Here is a 22,857-nt window from a genome sequence, read left to right on the forward strand (position 1 = left end):
TAGAACTCAAAAGTGTATTTCTTTCAGTTCAGCTTCTTTCTTTTGCTTTGTATAACCGACAAAAATAGGGGCTTTTACAATTGACGGTTTAGTCCTTAAACGTGGATTGGGAAAAGCTAGCATTTTTATCTTTTAAACAATTTTATTATAATTTATATTTTATGTCATAACATTTGTTTTAAATCTTAAATTATTGTTCTTATTGTATTATAAATTTACAGGTTAAAACAATCTCAGACTTTTATCTCACTGTATATATCAAAAAGCACTCATGTTTCTACATGTTAAATGTTCATGAGTGCCAGATTTTTCTTCTTTTTTTTTCATTAAATTTATGGCAAACAAAGTTGTCTGCTGACATTCTGAATACAGACAACCCTTTTTCTGTCTTCAGTTCTGTGAAAGATACATATTATTCCTTGTATAAGATGAAGAGGGAGAGCAGAAACTTTTTTCCGCGCCATTTGATGTCTGTAAGCAGTGATGCGGCGATTTATTCATTTAACCAGAGCGGTAATAGGAAAGAAAATCATAATTCAGACTTACATTTAAACACGAAATGTAATTGGAATTTTAAACAGAGGAGCCCCTTTGTACAATTATGATTAAAGGAAAATTAATTGTATGAAAATGTCGCCACAGATATAGAAAATTAGATCTAGCAATGCCCAGACTACATTCTAAAAATATGGCATATGGGATCGATCTTTTTTACTTTTCTCTCTCTCGCGTCCTTTATTACTAAGGTCCAAATCTAAGTGTGTTAATTTTATCTGAAATTACAGTGAACCATGCAGGCGTGGAAGTCGAAATTAGCCTAAAGATGTTTCATTTACAAAGACAGAAACACTTTGTCAGGGAGCGATTGTTTCCAAGCATTATCTCCGCCTCGTTTTAATTGCTTTGGAAGTGAAATTAACAGAATTAGAAAAATTGCCTTTGCCTTTTTCTACAAGGCTCTTTATTCACGGGTATTGTTGTGTGCTTTGTATAGATTATAGGCCTCTTTGTTCTAGGAAGTGTAAATATATACGCCTCCAGTCACGGCTTTAGCTCCGAACAATCCCCTCCCTGTTCATCACAACTTAATGAAAATTAATTTACCAAAACCTGTGGTAAAATCCGATTTTCCAACCTCTGGTAATTTTGCTTAGATGCAGATACATAAAATAGTGGGTGTCCTGGTTGAGTTTTGCGTAGTGAAAATGTGCTTTGAATTTATGTGATTCTTCTCAACACTAGTTTTGCTCATCTTAAACCTCATTAGAATAACAATACGGTCGACGAGGGTTGAATTAACATGCAAACCGCTGTGGCGTCCACTACAGCAGTCCTTGTCTGTCACGTATTGTGTTTATTTATTTTAGAGGAAACAAGCCATACGATAAAAGTGCTTTCTGAGAATATTATAATTTAAAATGGATTTTATGTAAAAAAAAAAAAAAAAAAAAATTGTTCTACTACTACTATTACTACTTCTGGAAAGGATTTTTTTTTTTTTTTTGAAAGATCAGCTACTTAAATAGATATTTTTAAACACCAATGTTTGGTTATCTCATCATGGTTTGAAAGTGTAATGTTTTGTTCAACCGCTGACAACTGGGAATGTATTGAGTTATACAAATGAGTTAATCACCCTGGCCAGTGATACAACACACACACACACACACACACACCCACACCATGTTCATTTACTTCTTTGTGGTCTGAAGCTCTGGGATTTCCAACCAATTAAAACTGTAAAAGGCTTGTAGCAAGAAGGTTTGAAATGAATCGGAATTTTCTTTCTTAATCATGTACTTTATCACTTTTTATTTACGGAACACCCTACTTCCTTTAAGATATCAACAGCGTATATTCACATTATCTAAAGCCTCTCAATTGAGGCTTTGGCATGATATGGGATCTTTTAAAAGGCCTTTTAATGTCGGATGACTTTTATTTTATATTGCTCCTCTTTTTATGACCGCTCTCTCTGTTTTTCTCTGCAGGCTCTATTGGGGATCTTAATGGATGTGAGGATCCATCTGATGATGTAAGCATGTCAGGAGAGGAGGGCGGAGCTTCAGACCAGGAGGACTCTGCAGAGTGTGACGGTTCAAGTCCACCTTCATTTACACCACTTTATAATGAAGGTAAAACGATGCATGTCTGACTTATGAAAATTGTCAGAAGCCATAGTGTGGCTGTGTTTGCGATCTGACCTAACATGTTTTGTTTTGTGATGAAACAGTTTTAACACTGATGTCTATTGATAACAGTATTAGCCATCTCACTCACATCTGATCGTCTGGATTTCGTAAAACGGCTTTTTGCTATACGACTTAAAGAGATAGTTAAAGGATACAATTGAAATTCATTCTCATGTTGTTCTAAACTTATTTGCCTTTTTTTCTGGTGGAATACAGAAGGACAATTTTTTTTTTAAAGAAGGACATCACATCAAGCTCCAAAAAGGACAAATAAATAAATAAATAAATAAAAAACACAATCAAAGAACCATAATCTATGAATGTCTGGAGCCATGTGATAGCTTGTTTGAAGTATAGACTGAATTTTTTCACTGAAAATCCACTGTAGCTTTCTAATAAATGTTAATGAACATGTAAGAGACATTGATGTTTGCTGCCGCTGACGTCCAACCTGACACGCATCTAAAGCTGCCATATTTGAATTGAGAGCTAGAGTTTTCAGTGAACTTGGAACAGAGTGGTGCAAAACGTCAAAGTATAGTCAAGTTATGTTTACCACAGGCTTTATTTTACACATAAATCGAAAAACCCCATTATAAAACCCCATAGGAAAATCTCGAAGGAACCCACGGCCGATTAGACTAGTCTTCCAGGTTCTGACGTCATACCGGGACCACTCTATATAGTGTTGAATGAGTCATTATTTTTATGTTAATTTTACTTCATTAAAAAAAAAGTTTATATATATGGTATTTTTATATTTTACACTACTTTAGTGTTTTAAATGTGCTTTTCCTTTTATAATGTTTCTTTTTTGTCCTTTTTAAAGCTTGATATGGTCACTATACAATGTCATTGTATGAAAAAGCAATGTGAAGATTCTTCAAAAAACAAGTTTTTAGATGTTATGGAAAAAAATAACAGCATACTGGCTGGGAATTACAAAAGAGTGTAAATAGTAACAGAACTATTACTTCATAAAATGTCCTGTTCAGGAAAAAGAAACACTTGCATGATGAAGCAGCGATCTTTGTTTAATCAAGTTTCCTCTGAAGAGAGCCCATCATAATATAACGTTAGATTGTTTTAATACCTAGTTTAGTTCGTGGAAGTGTTATACACTATCTTTTATAGACTTAAATAAACAAATTATGTGGATTTTTTTTTTTTTTTTAAGTTCATGAGTAAAATAATTTAGTTTTTCAGACATGGATGTACTGTACAGTATATGGTGTTTTTTCATTGCACTTTCTGTCTTGTTTTTCCAGCCGTAAGATATTTAAGTCACATTCTTAGTTAAGATTTCTGTTTTTCCTCTTTTTTTTTTTTAATCTGGAAAATTCCTGTTCTTGTGAAATTGGGGACTGAGGAGATAAGAGCCGGTTCGTTGGCTGCTTTTGATAAACGCATGGAAATTCTGTCAGGTGCTAATCGTGACTAGTTTAGAGATTGTCCTGTTTTGTTTGTGTGTGCATTTAGACAAGTGAGTATGTGGCATTTGCAAGTTTGTATTTGAGGTGATGTTTGTCATCCTCCTATTTTCCAGTGTGAAAAGAGGGTCTACGTTAACGTGTTTCTTTAGCTCTTTTTTCCTCTATCAATCTCTCGCCCCCACCCCTCTGGGCTCCACTGTTGCCCGGTGCTGCTATTATCAGCCTCTGTAAATCAGTCGTGTTTGACGAACCTGCTCTTTCAACCTGCGATCAATACCAGGTCTTTATCAGGCCAGCAGTGGCTAATAAAGGCAAGCTCCCTTATCCACCATCTGGGAGAGAAAAAGACAGGCGATAACCAACTGATAACTGCTTCAGAAAAACACTCAACCAGTCACAGGACACACAGTGTCGATAACCACCTGTAAAAAATAAATATAAATGAAAATACCACCTTTTAATAATCATTAATGACAAAGCGGCTGCTGGTTTCCATGTGAAAGGGTCAGTCTGAAGCGATCCGAAGGAAGATCTGATGGTGAAGTCCTCATCCATATCAGCAGAGAAGCTGATAAGCTTTAAGCAAAGATGGCTTCGTGTTCCAGAACACCTTTTGTTATCTCAAACCCGGTGAGGAGGTCTGATTGCGGGCTTGATCTGGCTTACGGTTTCACCAAGGCTGAAATAGTTAACTGGATGGAAACATCTTAGCCTGCACAACCAGCTAGCCCCACTTTGGGCGCCATGTTGGACTCAGAGGTGATATAGTTGAGCCCTGTATACTTTACAAGAAAAGAACTTGACCCTGCCACGATGATCTGTTTGGGAGAAAGAACTTACAAAAAATTGACTCTAAAAAATGAGGCCAGCCAGGAAGAATGGAGCATGTTGGGTGACTTTGCCCTCCAGGTGTGACAAGGGAAGTTGCTGTTATCAGATGAAAGGAGGTTGTTGGGTTGGCGACGGGGTGTGTGTGTGTGTGTCAGTATGTGTATGTTTGCATGTGCTGGTAGACTAAGGAGAATACCGGGGAGCCAGGATGGTGGCAGCTCCCATCCACCCCGCCCTCTTTTCCTGATACCTGTCGTCTCTGCTCAGATGATATGGGAGATTATATTGATAATATTAAATGCAATAACTGTGGCTCCAGCTCCTCTCCCCACGCTGAGCGCTGCAGGATAAAATCAATGTGCCATTCAATGTGATTTATCGCTGAAAATAATAGGGCTTCTTAGGCAGGGAGGGAGGCGCGTCATGGGACGGCATGCGCTGGGACGGGCTGAGAATGGCGGTTGGGCCTGGGTGGAATTGTCGGGGCTGACGAGAAGGGCGTGTTCATGTGTGATTTATTTGATGATGAAGATCTAATCTCCAAACTGTTGCATTAATAACAGCAGCTCTGGCCGCGTCATGTTTATGGCCGGTATCGATCGGCAGTTTATCGCCACGGGAATGCAAGGGTAAACATGCCCTTTGTGCACCACAGATGAGCTGTAATCGAGGTGGGGTGAATGGGAGGGGAGTTGGGGAAGGGGAGAGGGAAAAAAAAGTGGAGTGTGGGAGAGAAGAGGACAAGAAGTCATGTCAATTTACTCATACGTTACACTGGCACTCAACCAACCAAAAGAGAGACCACTATCAGTAAGGTGATCACATTGTTCAAAGAGAATTAGTAATTGGCATCAATGTCTGGGAGATCTGTACTCTGTCTTTCACACTGATGAAAAAGATCGGCCTTAATAAAAGGAAGACGCTGGCCGTCTGTTGGCAGGGGTTTCCAATTCTCGCTTGGTAAATCAAAAGCGTATGGGTCGGGTTTATCCTAAGATGTTGTGTTGCTGAATCACGCAGGCCTCTCTGTCAACCGCATTTGATCATCAGAGCGAGACCACACTCATTTGTTGAGTATTAGAGAGAATTGTAGATCAATAAAGCGAAAATGAAACCTGAGACTCAGGATCCAATGTAATAATCACGTGATAAATGCAAGATAATATTATAAATAAAAATGTAAAATGAAAATATTAATAATATGTTTAATATTTATTTCATTTTATATTATTTAAAAATATAAATTAATGATTAAAAGTAACTTTTTTTTAAAGAAATTAATACTTTTTTTCAACAATAATGCATTAAATTGATCAAAAGTTACAATTAAATGCATTTATAATTGTATAAAATATTTATTTTTCAAATAAACGCTGCCCTTTTTAAACTTTCTATTCATCAAAAAATCGTGAAACAAAATGTTATGGTTTCCACAACAATATTTAGTAGCACAACTATGATAACGTTGATAATAAGCAATGGTTTTTGAGCACCAAATCAGCATATTAGAATGATTTCTGAAGGATCATGTGACACTGAAGACTGGAGTAATGACTGCTGAAAATTCAGCTTTGCCATCACAGAAATAAATTAGATTTTTAAATATATTAAATGGAAAACAGTTATTTTAAATTGTAATAATATCTCACAATATTATATTTTACTATGTTTTTAATCAGATAAATGCAGCCTTGGTGAGCATAAGAGATCCCAATCTTTTGAACTGTAGTGTGTGTGTATAATAAATATTATATTATATTTATTTGGAATACAATAAAAATGTAAAAAAAAAAAAGAGTGCAAAATACAATTTCATTGTAATAAATATTTTCTCAGATTTGCCCCCCATTAGCAGCTGTGACAAAACTTGAAAGTCGCAGAAGCATTTACCGATTAAATAAGTAAGGGATAATATGCAATTAGCTGGTCTTGTTAAAAAAATTATAATATAACACAAAAATCAAAATGTCGCACAAACATAAACTGGTTGTTTTCAGAATATGTATGATTTTTAAGTATTAATTCCCTGTCATCTAATTGTTCCACTGGTTTTGACAGAGCCAAGAACGCATGAGTCCCTGGCGGTGCCGGATGAGGGTGAGGAAGATGAAAAAGGACTGAAACGCTGTGCAGAAGATGATGAGGAGGATGAGGAAGAGGCAGATGGGGAAGGGGAACCCCAGTGGAACGGCCCAGGTCAGTCTCTATCTGTCCCTCCTTCAGGAGTGTTTAAATGACGCATGAGTCAGTGGCTTCTCAGGAAGGGCCAGTCGTAATCATACTGTCAGCTTGGCAGCCATGAAACAATATAGGCCATGACTTTATCAAGATACTCAATAAAAAGAAAAATGATTCAGTCTGAACTGCCCGTAAATTTTAGAGAAAGTACTGTCATTCTCATACTTGTTTTGCGGGGTGAAACTACTGTACACTATCCAGTGCTTAGTCACTTCTTTTTTCACAGTGATGCAGTGGCCCACAGCAACCCCGTGACTTCACACTTGTGGCACGTCTGAGAATTCAGATAAACTTTTAAACCTGTATCCCATGGAGCCTCATTAAACAATGCTTTAACTCCAGGGTCAAGTTATCATGTAAATGCATGACTGTTGACTCAGAAAAAACATTGACCACACAATGTCTCAGAAATGTTCTAATAGTCTCTGTGAGAGTTGGGACTTGTGTTTCTCTCATGCAGCCAGCCCTGATTTGCAGTAAGATAACCAGTGCAAATGAATTCATACTAAGCTGTTTTACCATTGATCACTTCATGTTCTCTATTTGTGGTACAAAGCAGCTAACAACATAAGAGAACATGCAGGTTAGTCCTATCACAGAATTTAAATTGTTATATGTGACATACATGTAAATATTAATATTAATCATTTTGCTGTATTTAGATGAAGTAATATAAAACAATATTTTTATCATAAATATAATATAAATTAATATTATTTTTCAGGCTTGATAGGTTATTAATAACTTATCTAAAATGTTTCAATTCGAGGGCATTTTTATTTAGTTTTTTATGTTAAATAACATTTATCATAAAAATATTGGGTTGCTACTTCATGTTCAAACTGGGTCCTAAAGCAAAATCAGTTTAGAACCACTGCCATTCCTGCTGATGAAAAAAAAAAAAACCCATCTTAAACCAGCCTAAAGCCCTGGGTATACTTTTTTTTTACGCGTATGCTAGTGTACACGCACAGTTGAACGCACAGCCTTGGAAAGTATACTTCATTTGACTCGTACGCATAGACAGGCGTTCGACGCATGCGCAGTTTTGAGCAATCTCTCACCACGAGTTATAACCCATGTATAACTCGCATGTGTTCCGGTCAGTTCTGTTTATGCAGTTTTTCTTTGACTACCTTGTGAATAGACGCCCCCAGGGCATGGTTGCCACCTTGTGGATAAACTAATAACTGCAAAAAAAATATTAAATGCACATGTGCGACCTGCACGTACAAGTACAAACGTACTCTTCTGATGACGAAATTCGTGTACGCGTAAAAAGTGAACTATACTTTTGGGCTTAAGCTGTTATTCTGGTCTGCTGCTGGTTTTAAAGGTGTTTTGGCCCTCTTTCAGCTGGAGAAAGCTTAGCTTAGGCTAGTTTAACCAGGTTTTTAGGCAGGGATACAGTTCCCAGTTGTTCCCAGCCTGGTGATGACTCAAAAGTGCAAAAGTGTAAGTATTCATTAACCTCTTGGGTGTTTTTGAGTTGTTTTCTTGCCTTCAAACTGGATGTATAAAATCGAAGACATCCTAAGAACATTAAGATTTTTCTGCACTGTGAGTGTAAAAACAAATTGGTAGTCTTTAATATCGGCCTGGATAACGTAATAAGGCTTTTTCTATCATTTTTCTCCATCTATTTCTCTCAGGACCACACGGCTGAGCAGTACAGCTTATAGTGATAGTGGGGATCTAGTGGAGTATGACATGATTCAATATGCAAGGCATTTTCTTTATCTCGAATATTTAGAAATCGCCTAAATATGTGTGTCTCCCCGTGTGTATGTGTGTGTTTTAATTTTTCACGTCAAGGATGTGTTTATTATCGTCCTGTTCCAGCCTGTCCTTTTAACAGTAATTGGAGTGATATTAATTGCTGTGCGGTTGCCGCTTGATGACAGCGCTGGCGATGTGAGCGCGATAGGCTTTCCCCCCCCTCCCCTCGCAAACTAACTGCCAGGAGAATGAGGAAGACGGGGAGAGAAAGAGCAAGAGAGAGAGAGAGAGAGAGAGAGAGAAATAAAGAGGGGGAGCAGGAGAGAGATAGGCCTTCTATCAGTACTGGAGCAGGCGCTGCCTTTATCAGGAGCACGATTGGCAAAAGGGAAACTTTGACCGGTCTGAATTTTTCCCTTATCATCATGACCCCCCTCACACCACCCCACATCCCACCACTGGTCTTTCCATCCACACTAACACCTCCCTGCAGAATGCAGACATGCACTTTTTCCTTGTTTCTTGTTGTTTTGGCCCCTCAGCATCAGGAGCAGAGTCGCAGGGTGTTAGTTCATGCGTTCATTTGGTGCACGTTGCCTCTTTTTCTGGGAGCTAAATGTTCGGTTCAATGGAAATTCAATGGTTTTATCGTGCATTGTTTCATTGTTGTCATTAGCCGAGTTCTGGTGTTAACGACCAGACTGACCTCAGCCTTTTCTGATGATGTCACTTCCTGTTTTACACTTTCTTGTGGGCTGTAGGCGATGGTATGAATGTGCAGTGGCAGCCAAACCCATGAATTCTGCATATTTTTCAGTCATTATTCAGTGTTTTTTGTCATTCTGTACTGATTCATGTTTCATGTTTTCTATTTCTGTTTGACCTTTCATATATTGACCTAATGTTTCTAGAAAGTTCTCAGCTGGCAGGTTCTCATCCAGTGTCGTTCTTATCAGTTTATATATAAAGCTTTATTGTATACGCATACACAGAACTCATAGATACAAAGATAGAGATAGAACATGGGCCATAAATAAACAAGTATTGCTTATTTATGTATTCCTTATCAGTTTTGAAGCTGTAAAATCGTGCTGTGTAAGATTTTATATTGAGTACAATTTAATGAATTAAAATGAAAATGTATATGAGCCTTTTAGCGTATTATACATCCATTTAGAATTGTCACTCAGAAAGAGTATTATTTTTTTTAAAAACCACCATATCATCAAAGGATACCGCATATCGCAATTTATTTTGCATGGGTGGTCTGTCCGTCCTTTAAAGCATCCATACGTAACTGCTTGTTATTTGTTAATTGCTTCTGTATCTTTATAGAATATTTTTCAGGGTGGGGCTCTGTTGAATGAAATGATAGGCAGTGGTGAGGCAGAAGTGTCAGGAATGGGTTGATATGGCAAAGCAGCTTTTTAATCTATAACGTGTCCTGCTGCATGATATGCAAAATAAATTATGAAGAAAAAAATTATCTTCAAAATGACCTTGCTGGCTGGAGGGTTTGATATTTTCCTCTCTGCTTAAAATTCTTGATATGCAAATGGCCGTCACAGTAATCCCTTCTAGCTGGCGGACCGTTACTCCTTTTTCCCCTTCTCCCCCTCTTTCTTTCTTTCTCTCTCTCTCTCTCCATCTCGCTTTCTCTTTTAGAGTTTCACAGGATGGAAGAGGACCTTGACTAAACTAGCTCTGCATATAACGTTCCTGCTTGGCTAGCATTCCCTCCCCATCAGCATTCCTTATCCACACAAGTTATTCAAATTACTCCAATAAAGCATTATAATGGCAATGATAATAATGATTATTATTATTTACCTGGTGCGGTGGGATTTTATCATATTTAATTATAAGGGATCGGAGGGAGCAGTGTGTGCATATTATCAGTGGCATTTAAAGGCTGATAAATTATTTGCGGGTGCTGGAAGTGGCATTGATGAGAGGGCTGCAGGGACGCTGATAGGTGCGGAGGTGTTGGCCAGGTTTTACAGCGTCAGCAGAGAAGCAGGAAAATCTGCATAGACCTCCTGAAGAGTCCTGAGCGCTGGAAAATTAAAAACATATCAGCACAGCTCAGAAAGAGTGAGAGAGTGGAACTAAATTTAAATAGAAATGTATTTGCGGATGTCAGTTCAATGTCATAAAATGTTCCTGCAAATACATACACATATTGGAGGTGTTGCTGTGAATATTTTTCTTTACATTTTTATATATATATATATATATATATATATATATATATATAATATAGGGCTTGAGATTAAAGGGTTGGTTCACCCAAAAATGAAAATTCTGTCATTAATTACTCACCCTCATGTCGTTCCACACCCGTAAGACCTTCGTTCATCTTTGGAACACAAATTAAGATATCTTTGATGAAATCTGAGAGGTATATGACTCGTCCATAGACAGCAATTTAACCGACACTTTCAAGGTCCAGAAAGTTACTAAAGACATTGTTAAAAAAGTCGACGTGACTACAGTGGTTCAAACTTAATTTTATGAAGCGACGAGAATACTTTTTGTGCGCAAAAACAAAAATAACGACTTTTATTCAACAATGTCTTCTATTCTGTGTCATTCTCATACGTTGTTTATGTCCAGCGCTTCCAGGTTCTACGTCAGAATACCGACTCATTATTGGCCGGCTCCTGTGTCAGCATCACACGCATGCGTCGTACTCCTCACGTGATCAGCTTTGGCCAGTACTGAGCCGGCATTTGGCTCAGTCATATACCTCTCGGATTTCATCAAAAATATCTTAATTTGTGTTCCGAAGATGAACGAAGGTCTTAGAGGTGTGGAACGACATGAGGGTGAGTGATTAATGACAGAATTTTCATTTTTGGGTGAGCTAACCCTTTAATATTTTTTGGCTCACCAGCCACTGTGGCTAGTGGTTTTCCAAAGTTACTAATCACTCAGCATTTTCACTGGCCACAATTTTGACATTGATACCATGGAAAAAATGGCTATATAGATATTTTTAATATTATCTCATAATTTGGTAGCAGGTATTTTAGGCTGCTGTCACTTTAAGACCTGACGCACGGATCCATTATACTACTACAAATGCATTTTCTTTCTCAACTGTTTACATTCACTTAAAACATAACTGGTTTTTTTTTGTTTTTTTTTGCTTTTTTAATACTGACCAAGACCGGCATTTCTCTGCAGTAAGCAGTGATAAAGAACTCAATTTAGTACTGAGAGGTGGCTGTATGTGCACGCACTGTGGGTGTGCAGGAATGGGTCTGCAGGAATGAGTAAAATGATGCAGAATATGCTCAGTCCCACAATGAAATTCAAACAGTGTAACACCAAAATATTAATCCGAAGCAAATGAAATGAGTGAGTGAGCGGAAGCGGGTTTGTGTGTCAACTCGCTGTTGGAGAGATGAGAGAGCAAGAAAGCACAGCTAGTATTCTTTTCTGCGGAAAATTAGTATTGGAAGCATTTCAGATATTTCAGTATTGATATGTATCAAAAAAATCAATATTTTTGACAACACTACATTGCGCTTAGTTTATTATTTCAGATGCCTTTTTAAAAGACCACAATTAAAAAATGTATATAAAATTTAACCCGCAAAAGTGGCTAGTAGGAGTGACTGCGTTGCATGCTGCTGCTGAAATCCCTGTGTGTGTGTGTATGTATGTATGTGTGTGTGTGTGTGTATATGTGTGTATATATATATATATATATATATATATATATATTATATATATTCTTGCAAAATTTGTATTTTTGCAAAATAGTAATTTGTTTTTAAACAGGTTTCTCAAATACACTCCCTGTCTTCCATTGGTTGGACAAAGAGATAGCCCCGCCCCAAGCCAGTTTTGCTGTGTTAGGCCATGTGTCCACCAAAGTGTTTTTAGCTAACTAAAAATGGCAGCGCTCTTCAGAAAACACCTTGCTGCGGGCGCTTGCGAGTGCTTCGGCGGCACTGCTGTTTTTTATTCTTTCTTTTTTCCAGTTGAGACGCTATATTTGCTATATGATACGAAATATTCGCGCAACTGTTACTAGTAACTGATTGTGCAAATAGTTTGTTTCTGAGTATAAAAATGTCGACACAATGTAACATACTTGCTCTGGCATTAGTTTTGGATGAAGAGATGTACTGTACTTGTTGTCGTTTGTTTTCGTTGTACAAGCAGAATGTGACGGTTGGTTAGTGTGGTATTTGTCCCGCCCCTCCTCCACTGTGATTGGACGGCTGGGTAAAAAGTGATAGTGATGAGCACATCTTTCAACTCTTGGTAACCAGTAGAAAACGCAGAGTTTTAAAGCAGCAGACAAGCACACTCTTAGAATAAACAGAATGATATCATCCGCTAGTGTGGACACTAATGTAGTTATCGTTATAGTTAGACTGGGGGCCTTTAGACTGGGGCGATGCTCAAACGAGCAGAGTATCAGTGTTTTGATAGGGCCACATTGGTTATACTTTTCACAGTAAAATACTCACACATCAGCTTTAAATCAGATGAACCTAGAAAACGGAATATTACTGTTCAAACAAGTGAGTTGAATTTAATTATTATACAGAGTAGCGTGTGGTAGTCCTTGTTAAACATATTTATATTGTTCTCAGGGAGACAAAAGCGCCTGCAGTCTGAGGTTTTATCAGACGTGTCTACAACACCCGACTGCAGGAGTGAAATTCACTGGCGAGTCATTCAATCTCATCCCTGGACCCATTGTTTCGCTGCTGAATGAGGAAGCTTAGATCAGAGCGCCGCAGTGTATGGATATAATATCCAATTGTGCTCCACATTTCAAAGTTAATTCAAAAGATTCATTCACGAGTTTATTTTGATCTGCTGTCACTCTCAATGGAAGGGCATTGGTGGCGCTGATGCTTTGCTAGACCTTTGATGATCTATATCCTGCTGTACAAAACTGAATTTCTTTCTTGATTTGGTCTCTTTTTTTTTTTTTCTTTTGAGTGTGTTTTGGAAGCACAATTTAGTGGAAACCTGAAACCACTATGTTGATATCTGTCTAGACAAATTCAGCTCAGCCTAAACATACTAATAATCTTGACATGCTGTCAATTTTGTGGTTAGTGTGGTTAAGATTATTTGGGTTACACAACAGTACAAAAGAAATACAAACCATAAAAAGACTCCAGTACATAAACTTAAAACAGATCTGTAATTGTGTACTGACCATTTAATATTCTACATGCTGCAGAAGTTTTTTTTCTTTAGAAAAATATATGAGAGAGAAAGTGAGGGAGTACTGTGCAAAACCTAACAAGTTTAATGTTGTAACAGGTTCATGGAATAAAATGAGCATGATAGCAGGTGTTTTGAGAGAGTTACATGAAGTGCCATTGTACAACAGCACCTGGTATTTTGCCAGTGTACCAAACTTAATGTGTTTTTTTATTAATTCCTGTGTCGGCGAGAAAGTATTGGCAGTGTAGATATATCAGAAAGACAGCCTGTGAGCTTGATGGTTTTCAGTTATTCTGATTATCTTGCCTTCTTTTGCAATCTTACATTATTTCTTCCTGAGATCCGGCTGTGGTTGTGCTGCACTATGAGGGACTCGGGCGAAGCTGTTATCTGAGGCTGAGCAGAGCGGGACTAGCGTCAGACCGTTAACTTCCATTCTCAGACGCTCTCACTTCCCCATGTTACCCTCTTATCCCAGCACAGCGTGTTCCCCAGATTCCTGACCTGACATGTGGGAATTGTAAATTATCTGTATCTGTTTATAATGGTTATATACTGGATATTTAACTGTGCATGCTCAGTTCTTGTTTTTACATTTAGATTATCTTTGCTGTCATCTCATGCTCCCTTTAAGTTGATCTTTAACAACACTAATAATTTAAAAACATCTTTAGCAAATCACATCATTATATCCATTTTTCATAAGGTAAATTATAATGATGTGATGCCTAAATTCACTTTTAGTGTTTAAAATAATTGACTTTACACTTTAGTGATTTATTTTGAATTTATTTCGACAACACAGGCCAGTAGCATTTTACAGTAAGGTTCCATTTGTTAACATTACAATGAAAAATACTTATAAAGCATTTATTAATCTTAGTTAATGCTATTTTGACATATACATTGTTAAAGTCAAAAGTTGTATCTGTTCTAACATGGACCTGATCTAACATGAACTCACAATGAACAGTGGAATTTTTAATAACTAACGTTAACAAAGATTAATAAATACTGTAATAAATGTATTGTTAATTGTTAGTTAATGTTAATTAATCCATTCATGTGAAAGTCACCCTGAAATCAAAATGTATAATTCTTATTTTTATGAAATATTGCAGTATTTATTAGCTATAAATGATTTATCCATATTGTTATTTTTTTAATCATATGTCCTTGTAATCTTTAATAAAAATAACTTTCCTTCCCACATGCAGCGACATCTCTTCTCTTCTTTTCTCTGATGACATGTTTACTGGCGTGAGGGCGGGACAACCTCTCACATGAGATCACAGCAATAGCAAACCACAACAATCCAACTAATTCCCGATGGACAAAATCAAGTCCCGTCCTACATTTTTTGTTGTTCGAGAAGCCTTTCACTCGGATATACGTCACAACAGGGAAGAAAAGACTTTTGCAACTTCTGTTTCATCCTGAATTTAATTAATGGGACCTCATTGTAAAGTGTTACAAGATTTTAACATCTCCGATTTATTGGTTATCAGTCATAACATGAAAACAATAATCAGCTTATATGTATCAGCCCGAAATTTAAAGGGATAGTTCATCCAAAAATAAAAATTCTGTCATAATTTACTCACCCTCAGGTTGTTCCAAACCTGTATAAATGTATTTCTTCTGGTGAGTACAATAGAAGATATTCTGAAGAATGTCGGAAACCAAACAGTTGATGGACCCCATTGACTTCCATAGTATTTTTTTCCTCCCCATACTATGGAAGTCAGTGGGGTCCATCAACTGTTTGGTTACCCATATTCTTCAGAATATCTTCTTTTGTGTTCAGCAGAAGAAGGTTTGGAACAACTTGAGGGTGAATAAATGATGACAGAATATTCATTTTTGGGTGAACTATCCCTTTAAGAATGGCATCCCTACTACTGGACTAACATGTCTTTCTTCCTCACTTTGGTCATGGTGAACCAGCACAGCCACTGGTGCCCCCTCAAAAAAATCTGTGCATGATGCCCCTGACTTTTTTTTCTGTTGTTTTTACAAGAATCAGTATATCTGATGGGCTATGCTCGATTCAGTTGAAGCTGAATATCATAAGTGAACAGTAACAAATGTGTCTTAAGTTTGTCAGTTTGTATTTTTTTTTTTTTTTTTTCACTGTCTTTTGAATTTCTTTTCTTTTCTTTTTTTTTTTTTTTTTTGCTCTTGGCACACATCCCACACACCTGCAGAATGCTGGAACTTTATTGCACACAGTGGGCTGTGGGACAATCGTCCCACACTTGTGGTTAAACGGAGCTCAACGGCAACCTAATACTTGTCACATGAAAATGTTTAGACAAGTGTGTGTGAATAAGTGAGCATTTCCCTGTATGGCTCACGCAATGATGATTGACTGTGTAGGAAGGGGCATTTATCTGTAATTAAGAACATACTCTTCCCTTTCTGTCTGTCACTCTCTTACCCTGTTGATGATTGAGAGGTGTGGGCTTTAATCTGGAGGAACATTTCTCACTGCCGTCCCCCGCTGCTATCTCCCCAGCTGCTCCATGTGGCCCGCGAACTGGTGGCTGCAGACGGGACACTGCCACGCCGATTACCAGCCCTATCAGATGCCTGCGCTTTCCTGCCGCTTCCTGTCTCTCTTTCTCTGCCCCGCATTTCAGTTTGTCCTTCCTCCCTCCTGCTCTATATCTTTCCTCCGCCAGGCCTTGCTTTTTCTATGTGCCACTTGCATCTGTCATTTGCGCCTTGTTAACAGTTAAACGTGAGAAATATTTTATAGGCAATCATGAAGAAACTGGCAGCATAGGGCCTTTTTTGTTTTGCATTGTATTAGATTCATGGTTGGATTCAATCCAATTAAATATTGATTTCCTTCAGGCTTTTAGTCATAGACAGTTTCCTAATAACTGTTTTTTATAGAGTAGTTTGTTACAACACATACAGTGTCCTCACATTTTATTTAGACTGTTTGTTCAGCCATACTTAAAGGATTAGGTCACTTTCAAATGAAAATTAGCCCAAGCTTTACTCACCCTCAAGCCATCCTAGGTGTTTATGACTTTCTTCTTTCTGATGAACACAATTGGAGTTTTTGAAAATAGGCTCATTTTCCAACTCCCCCAGAGTTAAACAGTTTTACCGTTTTCGAATCCATTCAGCTGATCTCCGGGTCTGGCGGTACCACTTTTAGCATAGCTTAGCATAGTTCATTGAATCTGATTAGACCGTTAGCATCTCGCCCAAAAATGACCAAAGAGTTTCGATATTTTTCCTATTTAAAACTTGACTTTTCTGTAGTTACATCGTGTACTAAGACCGACGGAAAATGAAAAGTTGCGATTTTCTAGGCCGATATGGCTAGGAACTATACTCTCATTCCGGCGTAATAATCAAGGAACTTTGATGCTGTACCATGGCTGCAGCAGGCGCAATGATATTACGCAGCGCCTGTGACCCCGTTTCCACAGCCGTAATATCATTGCGCCAGCTGCACCCATGGTACAGCAGCAAAGTTCCTTGATTATTACGCCGGAATGAGAGTATAGTTCCTAGCCATATCGGCCTGGAAAATCACAACTTTTCATTTTCCGTCGGTCTTAGTACACAATGTAACTACAGAAGAGTCAAGTTTTAAATAGGAAAAATATCAACTCTTTGGTCATTTTTGAGCGAGATGCTAACGGTCTAATCAGATTCAATGAACTATCGCCAGACCCGGAGATCGGCTGAATGGATTTGAAAACGGTAAAACTCAACTGTTTAACTCTAGGGGAGTTGGAAAATGAGCCTATTTTAAAAAAAAGAGTGTTCCTTTAATAAATATCCTGACACATCCAAGCTTTATAATGGCAGTGAACGGGAAACAACGAGTATGAAGCTCAAGAAAGTGCATCCATCCATCATAAACATACTCCACACGACTCCGAGGGGTCCTTTCGAAGCGAAGCAATGTGTTTGTGTAAGAAAAATATACATATTTAACAAGTTATAAAGTAGCTTCTACCAGACCGCCTCCACAAACGCATCGCTTTGGTTCAGAAGGCCTTTATTAACCCCTTGGAGCTTTGTGAAGTACGTTTATGATTGATGAATGCACTTTCTTGAGCTTCATACTCGTTGTTTCCCATTCACTGCCATTATAAAGCTTGGACGCGTCAGGATATTTATTAATATAACTCTGATTGTGTTCATCAGAAAGAAGAAAGTCATATACAGGATGGCTTGAGGGTGAGTAAAGATTGGGGTCATTTTAATTTTAAAGTGAACTAATTCTTTAAAAAAATCATTAATTTCTTTGCATTATAATAAAGTATTAAGCCAATAATAATGATGGTAATAATGGGAATTTTTGTAATGAAAGATAGCACAAGCACACTTGAAGCAAAACATTTCACAAAAAAAAATTCAATTGATCAATTTGGGATTGGTTGGTTTAAAGCAATTAGTTAAAATGTTTTGAGGAAAGGTCTAGTATTATTTGTTTGCAGATTCCACTTCTTTATTTGGATATTTTATTTAATGCAGTGATAATTCATGCATTTAAAATGTTGTCCAAATGTGTGTTTGCACTCACTGACGTCTAGTTTTTAGTATTTAAAATCCCTCACCCCTGTATTTCAGTGTAATTTCCCATACTTTCCTTTCAGAATCTAAATCCTTACACTGCTATCATCAAAATGTCCTTTTTTTCCAGCCAGAAGGAGTTGCTAAAGTAGACATGAAATAATTATTGAATTAATTATCAAAGTCACATACCGTACAATTAATTTGATGGCTTTTCCCGGAGTCTTTTCCCCTGTCTATGCAGCGAGAATGTCAAGAAACATTTTCTAATTAATTTATGTGTGATTATCAGGACGAGTTTCTGGAAGGTCCTCACTTTCAATTTGTGAAAGGGTAACGGTGGTGGAAGACAAGAAAAACGCACACACACAAGATCAGGCCTGCAGTCATACTGAAGATTATAGAGCATCTATATGGTCTCTTAACCAGAAGACAGTCAAATGTATAAATTAATTAAAATAGCAGCGTTAAGGGCGAGAATTAAACAAAACTATTCTCCCAAAGCAATGTATTACCTGTTAAGCGTCATTTCCAAAACCCCATGAAATCAAAATTAGAGTTTTGTGTCTATTAGCTATGAAGCTAATCTATATACTTGTGTAGGCTAAAATCCTTTTTAGCGGGTGTATACGCATTTAAAATTTACATTGTTTCTCGTGGAGGAAAATGGACCACAAATATTTGATGACTCATCCTGCACTACACAGATTTTTCTCCAATCAAATGCTCTCGAAAAAATAATGTCCCTGTTTAGAAATTAATATTTCATGACTGTGAAGTAACTAAACCCTAGTTTTTGACTCCATAAAATACAGGATAAACCCTTCAATATGTCTCCCTCAAACTTCCTGTTTCTTTTCTGTTGACATCACCTCATAAAGACTAATGGGGCATCCAAAATCACATACTGTCTGAGTAGGTACGACGTTCGAATTTGATCTTATTTTGCGTCCGTTAAAAAAAGTATGTTCTATATATAGTATGAATATGGGTAGTATGGATGAAATTCAGACATACTACATCTGTCGTGTTGTCATTATCGTGACCTACCAGCGTCGGTTGCGTCACTTCACCTCCGTACGTAAATCCTCTCCCATCCCAATGGGATAGTAAAGTGTCCATCGAATGCGCACTTCACAATCTCGCCAGAAGTAGTAGGTCATCCGGGGACTTTTCGCCTACTGTTTTTTTGAATACTATGAATTCGGACATACAGTACTACTCTGTTGGCTTACTGTTTTTTCACATACTATATATATTTCGAACGCAGCGTAACTGCACCTTGTCGCTCCCTTTTGGTTTAGGTGTATGAATGCTTTAGTTAGGCTAAAGTTGATTTGACTTGATTATCTTGGTCAAACATTAGGTTTAAATATATTTCTCATTGTGTCCATCAGACCTGCATTTCTCTCATTTCTACTATAAACTCTCTTCAGCACTTCAAATGTTTCTCCATAGTGGAATCTAACATACAGCTCAAAGTCTTTATTTGTTTCTCCAGGCATGTGTCTTCAAAGCCACATCTTTGCAGCAGTGTGGAACGCTTTCTATTTGAGCATAGCTCTACCCCTTTGCATATTTGCTGTTTGGCATCAGCTCTTTTCCAGGCCTTGTGTTGGTCAGATAAAAGTTCAGAAGTACAGTTAAGAGAAATTAGTTGTGTAAACAGTAGTAAATGTCAATGATAAAGTTCTGTTGAAGCTCATCTGATGAGAGTGGCGAACGCAGGTGTCTTATCTCTACCCAGCAAAAGAAGGGTAAAATGGAAATGATGCTGTGCTGAATATACGATGCCTATCCCAGAAATTTGTATCTTCTCAACTGAACTCTTTGACCCACAGACGCTTGGGTGAGTTATCAGGGACTGTTGAATGTGAGTGTGTGTGTGTGTGTGCGCGATTGTTGATCACTGCTGATGATGGACTACAGAATAGCCACTTCTCTTCTAGTGTTACACACATGCTCACTGCTCTTACACACTCTATTTTCACTCTCTATGGGTTAGGAAAGTGTGGGATTTGTCATTCAGCAGAGGTTAAACCCCACCTATTAGTGTAGGGTCGGAGTGTGGCTCTGATAAAGATTTCCTGTTGTACTGTGTCAAAAAATCAATGGCCACGGAGCGATCTGCTCATTTGATATCAACAATAGTCTTTTTAAAAATCAATTAGTCCTGATAGAGAAGCCCAAAGAGCCACGGAAACCTGAATAGGGGCCGACTGGATAACTACATGCTCTTTTTAGCCAATAAAGAGGAGCGAGTCACTGGAGCTTTAAAAAGATGAACTCACTCAATTTTGCTGTTATGTGAATATGAAGATGCTTGTTTGTGTTGGACTCATATTGAGTATTTTTCAGGAACATATCTGATAAGGTTAAAGCTAAAGGGGAAATTAAGTATGAGGCTGTTACCAGTCAAAAATCTAAATATATTGAGAGGAGAAATCACTAAGAATGAATAATGTTGATAAATTACATGCATTGTTTTTAGGGATGCATTGATGTTCAAATTTTGGTGGATACTATTAATATTAAATAATTAATAACGAAGGTTTAATAACTGATAATTTAACATTAAAATACTATATTATTTTGTCGAAATAAATTAACAATAACTAAAATGAATCATTTTAAATGCTACTAGTGAATTTAGATATCACAACATTATAATGTCTCAAAAAATCTTGAAAAATGGATATTTATTTTGAGATTTTCTAAACATTACATTTAAAATAATTCAATTATTAGTGATTTTAAAGATTTATGTGAGTTTTAGATGATGGCAAAGGCGACCTTATAATGTAAAAATAGGGAAATGACATGCAAAATTAGGCTAAATATTGAATATTGTTCTTTACTGATATGGTACCGATGTACTGTGCATCCCTAGTTGTTTTAGCATCAGACTCACTAGTAATAGTAGTAATAATACAAAAGTAATAGTAATACTGCAGCAGGTTATGATTGCAACATGATTGCAAAATCTGGGATGTTTGCGTGATGCAATTCTGCAACTGTTTATTCATTTCCCCTCAGTGTGTGTGTGTGTGTGTGTGTGTGTGTGTATTATACATACAACTCCCAGTGGAAAAAGTTAAAGCCACAGCCCATCAGTAACTGCTTTTTACTGGAATCTGTGTGATCATTAATTACTTGCCTCATTTTATGGCAACGTTTATAACCAACGTTCATCTGTCTGTCTCCTGACTGCCAAATTTACGAAAAAAATATCTGTGAGCAACAACAGTACAAACAGTACATGCATGCAAATGATATGAGAAGTAAAGCACGGATGTTATGAGAATTGAGAATTGGTCGTTATAAGAAGGAAATTTTGGATTTTTGTTTGGTTTTATTTAAAGGATTAGTTCACCCAAAAATGACAATTTTGTCATTAATTACTCCCCCTCGTGTCATTCCACACCCGTAAGACCTTAATTCATCTTCAGAACACAAATTAAGATATTTTTCATAAAATCCGATGGCTCAGTGAGGCCTGCATTGCTAGCAAGACAATTAACACTTTCAATGCCCAGAAAGCTACTAAAGACATATTTCAAACAGTTCATGTGACTACAGTGGTTCAACCTTAATGTTATAAAGCTATGAGAATATTTTTTGTGCGGCAAAAAAACAAAATAACGACTATTTAGTGATGGTCGATTTCAAAACACTGCTTCATGAAGCTTCAAAGCTTTACGAGTCTTTTGTTTTGAATCAGTGGTTCAGAGCATGTATCAAACTGCCAAAGTCACGCCCCCCAGTGGTGAACCATTGAAATTTTGAAACTCTTATGATACTCTTACTGAAATCACGTGACTTTGGCAGTTTGATACACGCTCCGAGCCACTGATTCAAAACAAAAAATTTGTAAAGCTTCGAAGCTTCATGAAGCAGTGTTTTGAAATCGCCCATTCACTAGATATTGTTGAATAAAGTCGTTATTTGTTTTTTGGCGCAAAAAGTATTCTCGTAGCTTTATAACATTAAGGTTGAACCACTGTAGTCATATGAACTGTTTTAAATACGTCTTTAGTAGCTTTCTGGGCATTGAAAGTGTTAATTGTCTTGCTGGCAATGCAGGCCTCACTGAGCCATCGGATTTTATGAAAAATATCTTAATTTGTGTTCTGAAGATGAACGAAGGTCTTACAGGTGTGGAACGACACGAGGGTGAGTAATAAATGACAGAATTTTTATTTTTGGGTGAACTAACCCTTTAAGCTAAGGTGAATCCTCCTTTAGAGGAAGTGTGTGGCTGTGATAACTGTGAGTACGACTGGTTTCTCAACTCCCACCATGAGTGATTTGTGTTGCCTTCAGGGTGTTTACCACATTGCTGCTGCTCGAGAATTGCTCTTTTGTAGAACATTTTCCTCTTGTATGTTATGCAGCTGAATTCATCCTTTCTCTCTTTCTTTCTTTCTTTCTTTCTTTTTGTTTGTTCTTTCTTTCTGTGTTTTGTCTGATGGTGGTGTGTTAATGATGGGGTGATTTTTCTTTTTTTATATAGCACACTGGCTACTTTGGTGTCTGCGGAGGCAGGCATATTGATAAGACGCTGTGTGGACACTGCAAGTGTGTAGAGCTATTGATAAGAGCTATGTGGACTCATCGCTATCGATAAGGGTGACGTACATTTTTGGGAACTGGTCACTCAGAGCTATCGATAAGGTTGATGGGGTTATTGTAGGGGA

General features: G+C 37.4%; 1 protein-coding gene across 3 annotated transcripts in view; it reads left to right on the plus strand.

Moving 5' to 3' along the window:
- The window catches only part of zfpm1 (zinc finger protein, FOG family member 1), a 91,360-nt gene that overhangs the window by 44,326 nt on the left and 24,177 nt on the right, over positions 1 to 22,857 (plus strand). For 2 of the 3 annotated variants that reach the window (XM_051869497.1, XM_051869499.1), the window contains exons 2-3: positions 1,992 to 2,135; positions 6,515 to 6,652. In XM_051869497.1, the coding sequence (XP_051725457.1) occupies positions 1,992 to 2,135; positions 6,515 to 6,652 (282 nt within the window). The remainder of the gene's footprint in view (positions 1 to 1,991; positions 2,136 to 6,514; positions 6,653 to 22,857) is intronic. The other variant, XM_051869498.1, reaches the window with a different exon arrangement.

This window comes from Ctenopharyngodon idella, chromosome 18 (genome assembly GCF_019924925.1).
Source record: "Ctenopharyngodon idella isolate HZGC_01 chromosome 18, HZGC01, whole genome shotgun sequence".
NCBI lineage: Eukaryota > Metazoa > Chordata > Actinopteri > Cypriniformes > Xenocyprididae > Ctenopharyngodon > Ctenopharyngodon idella.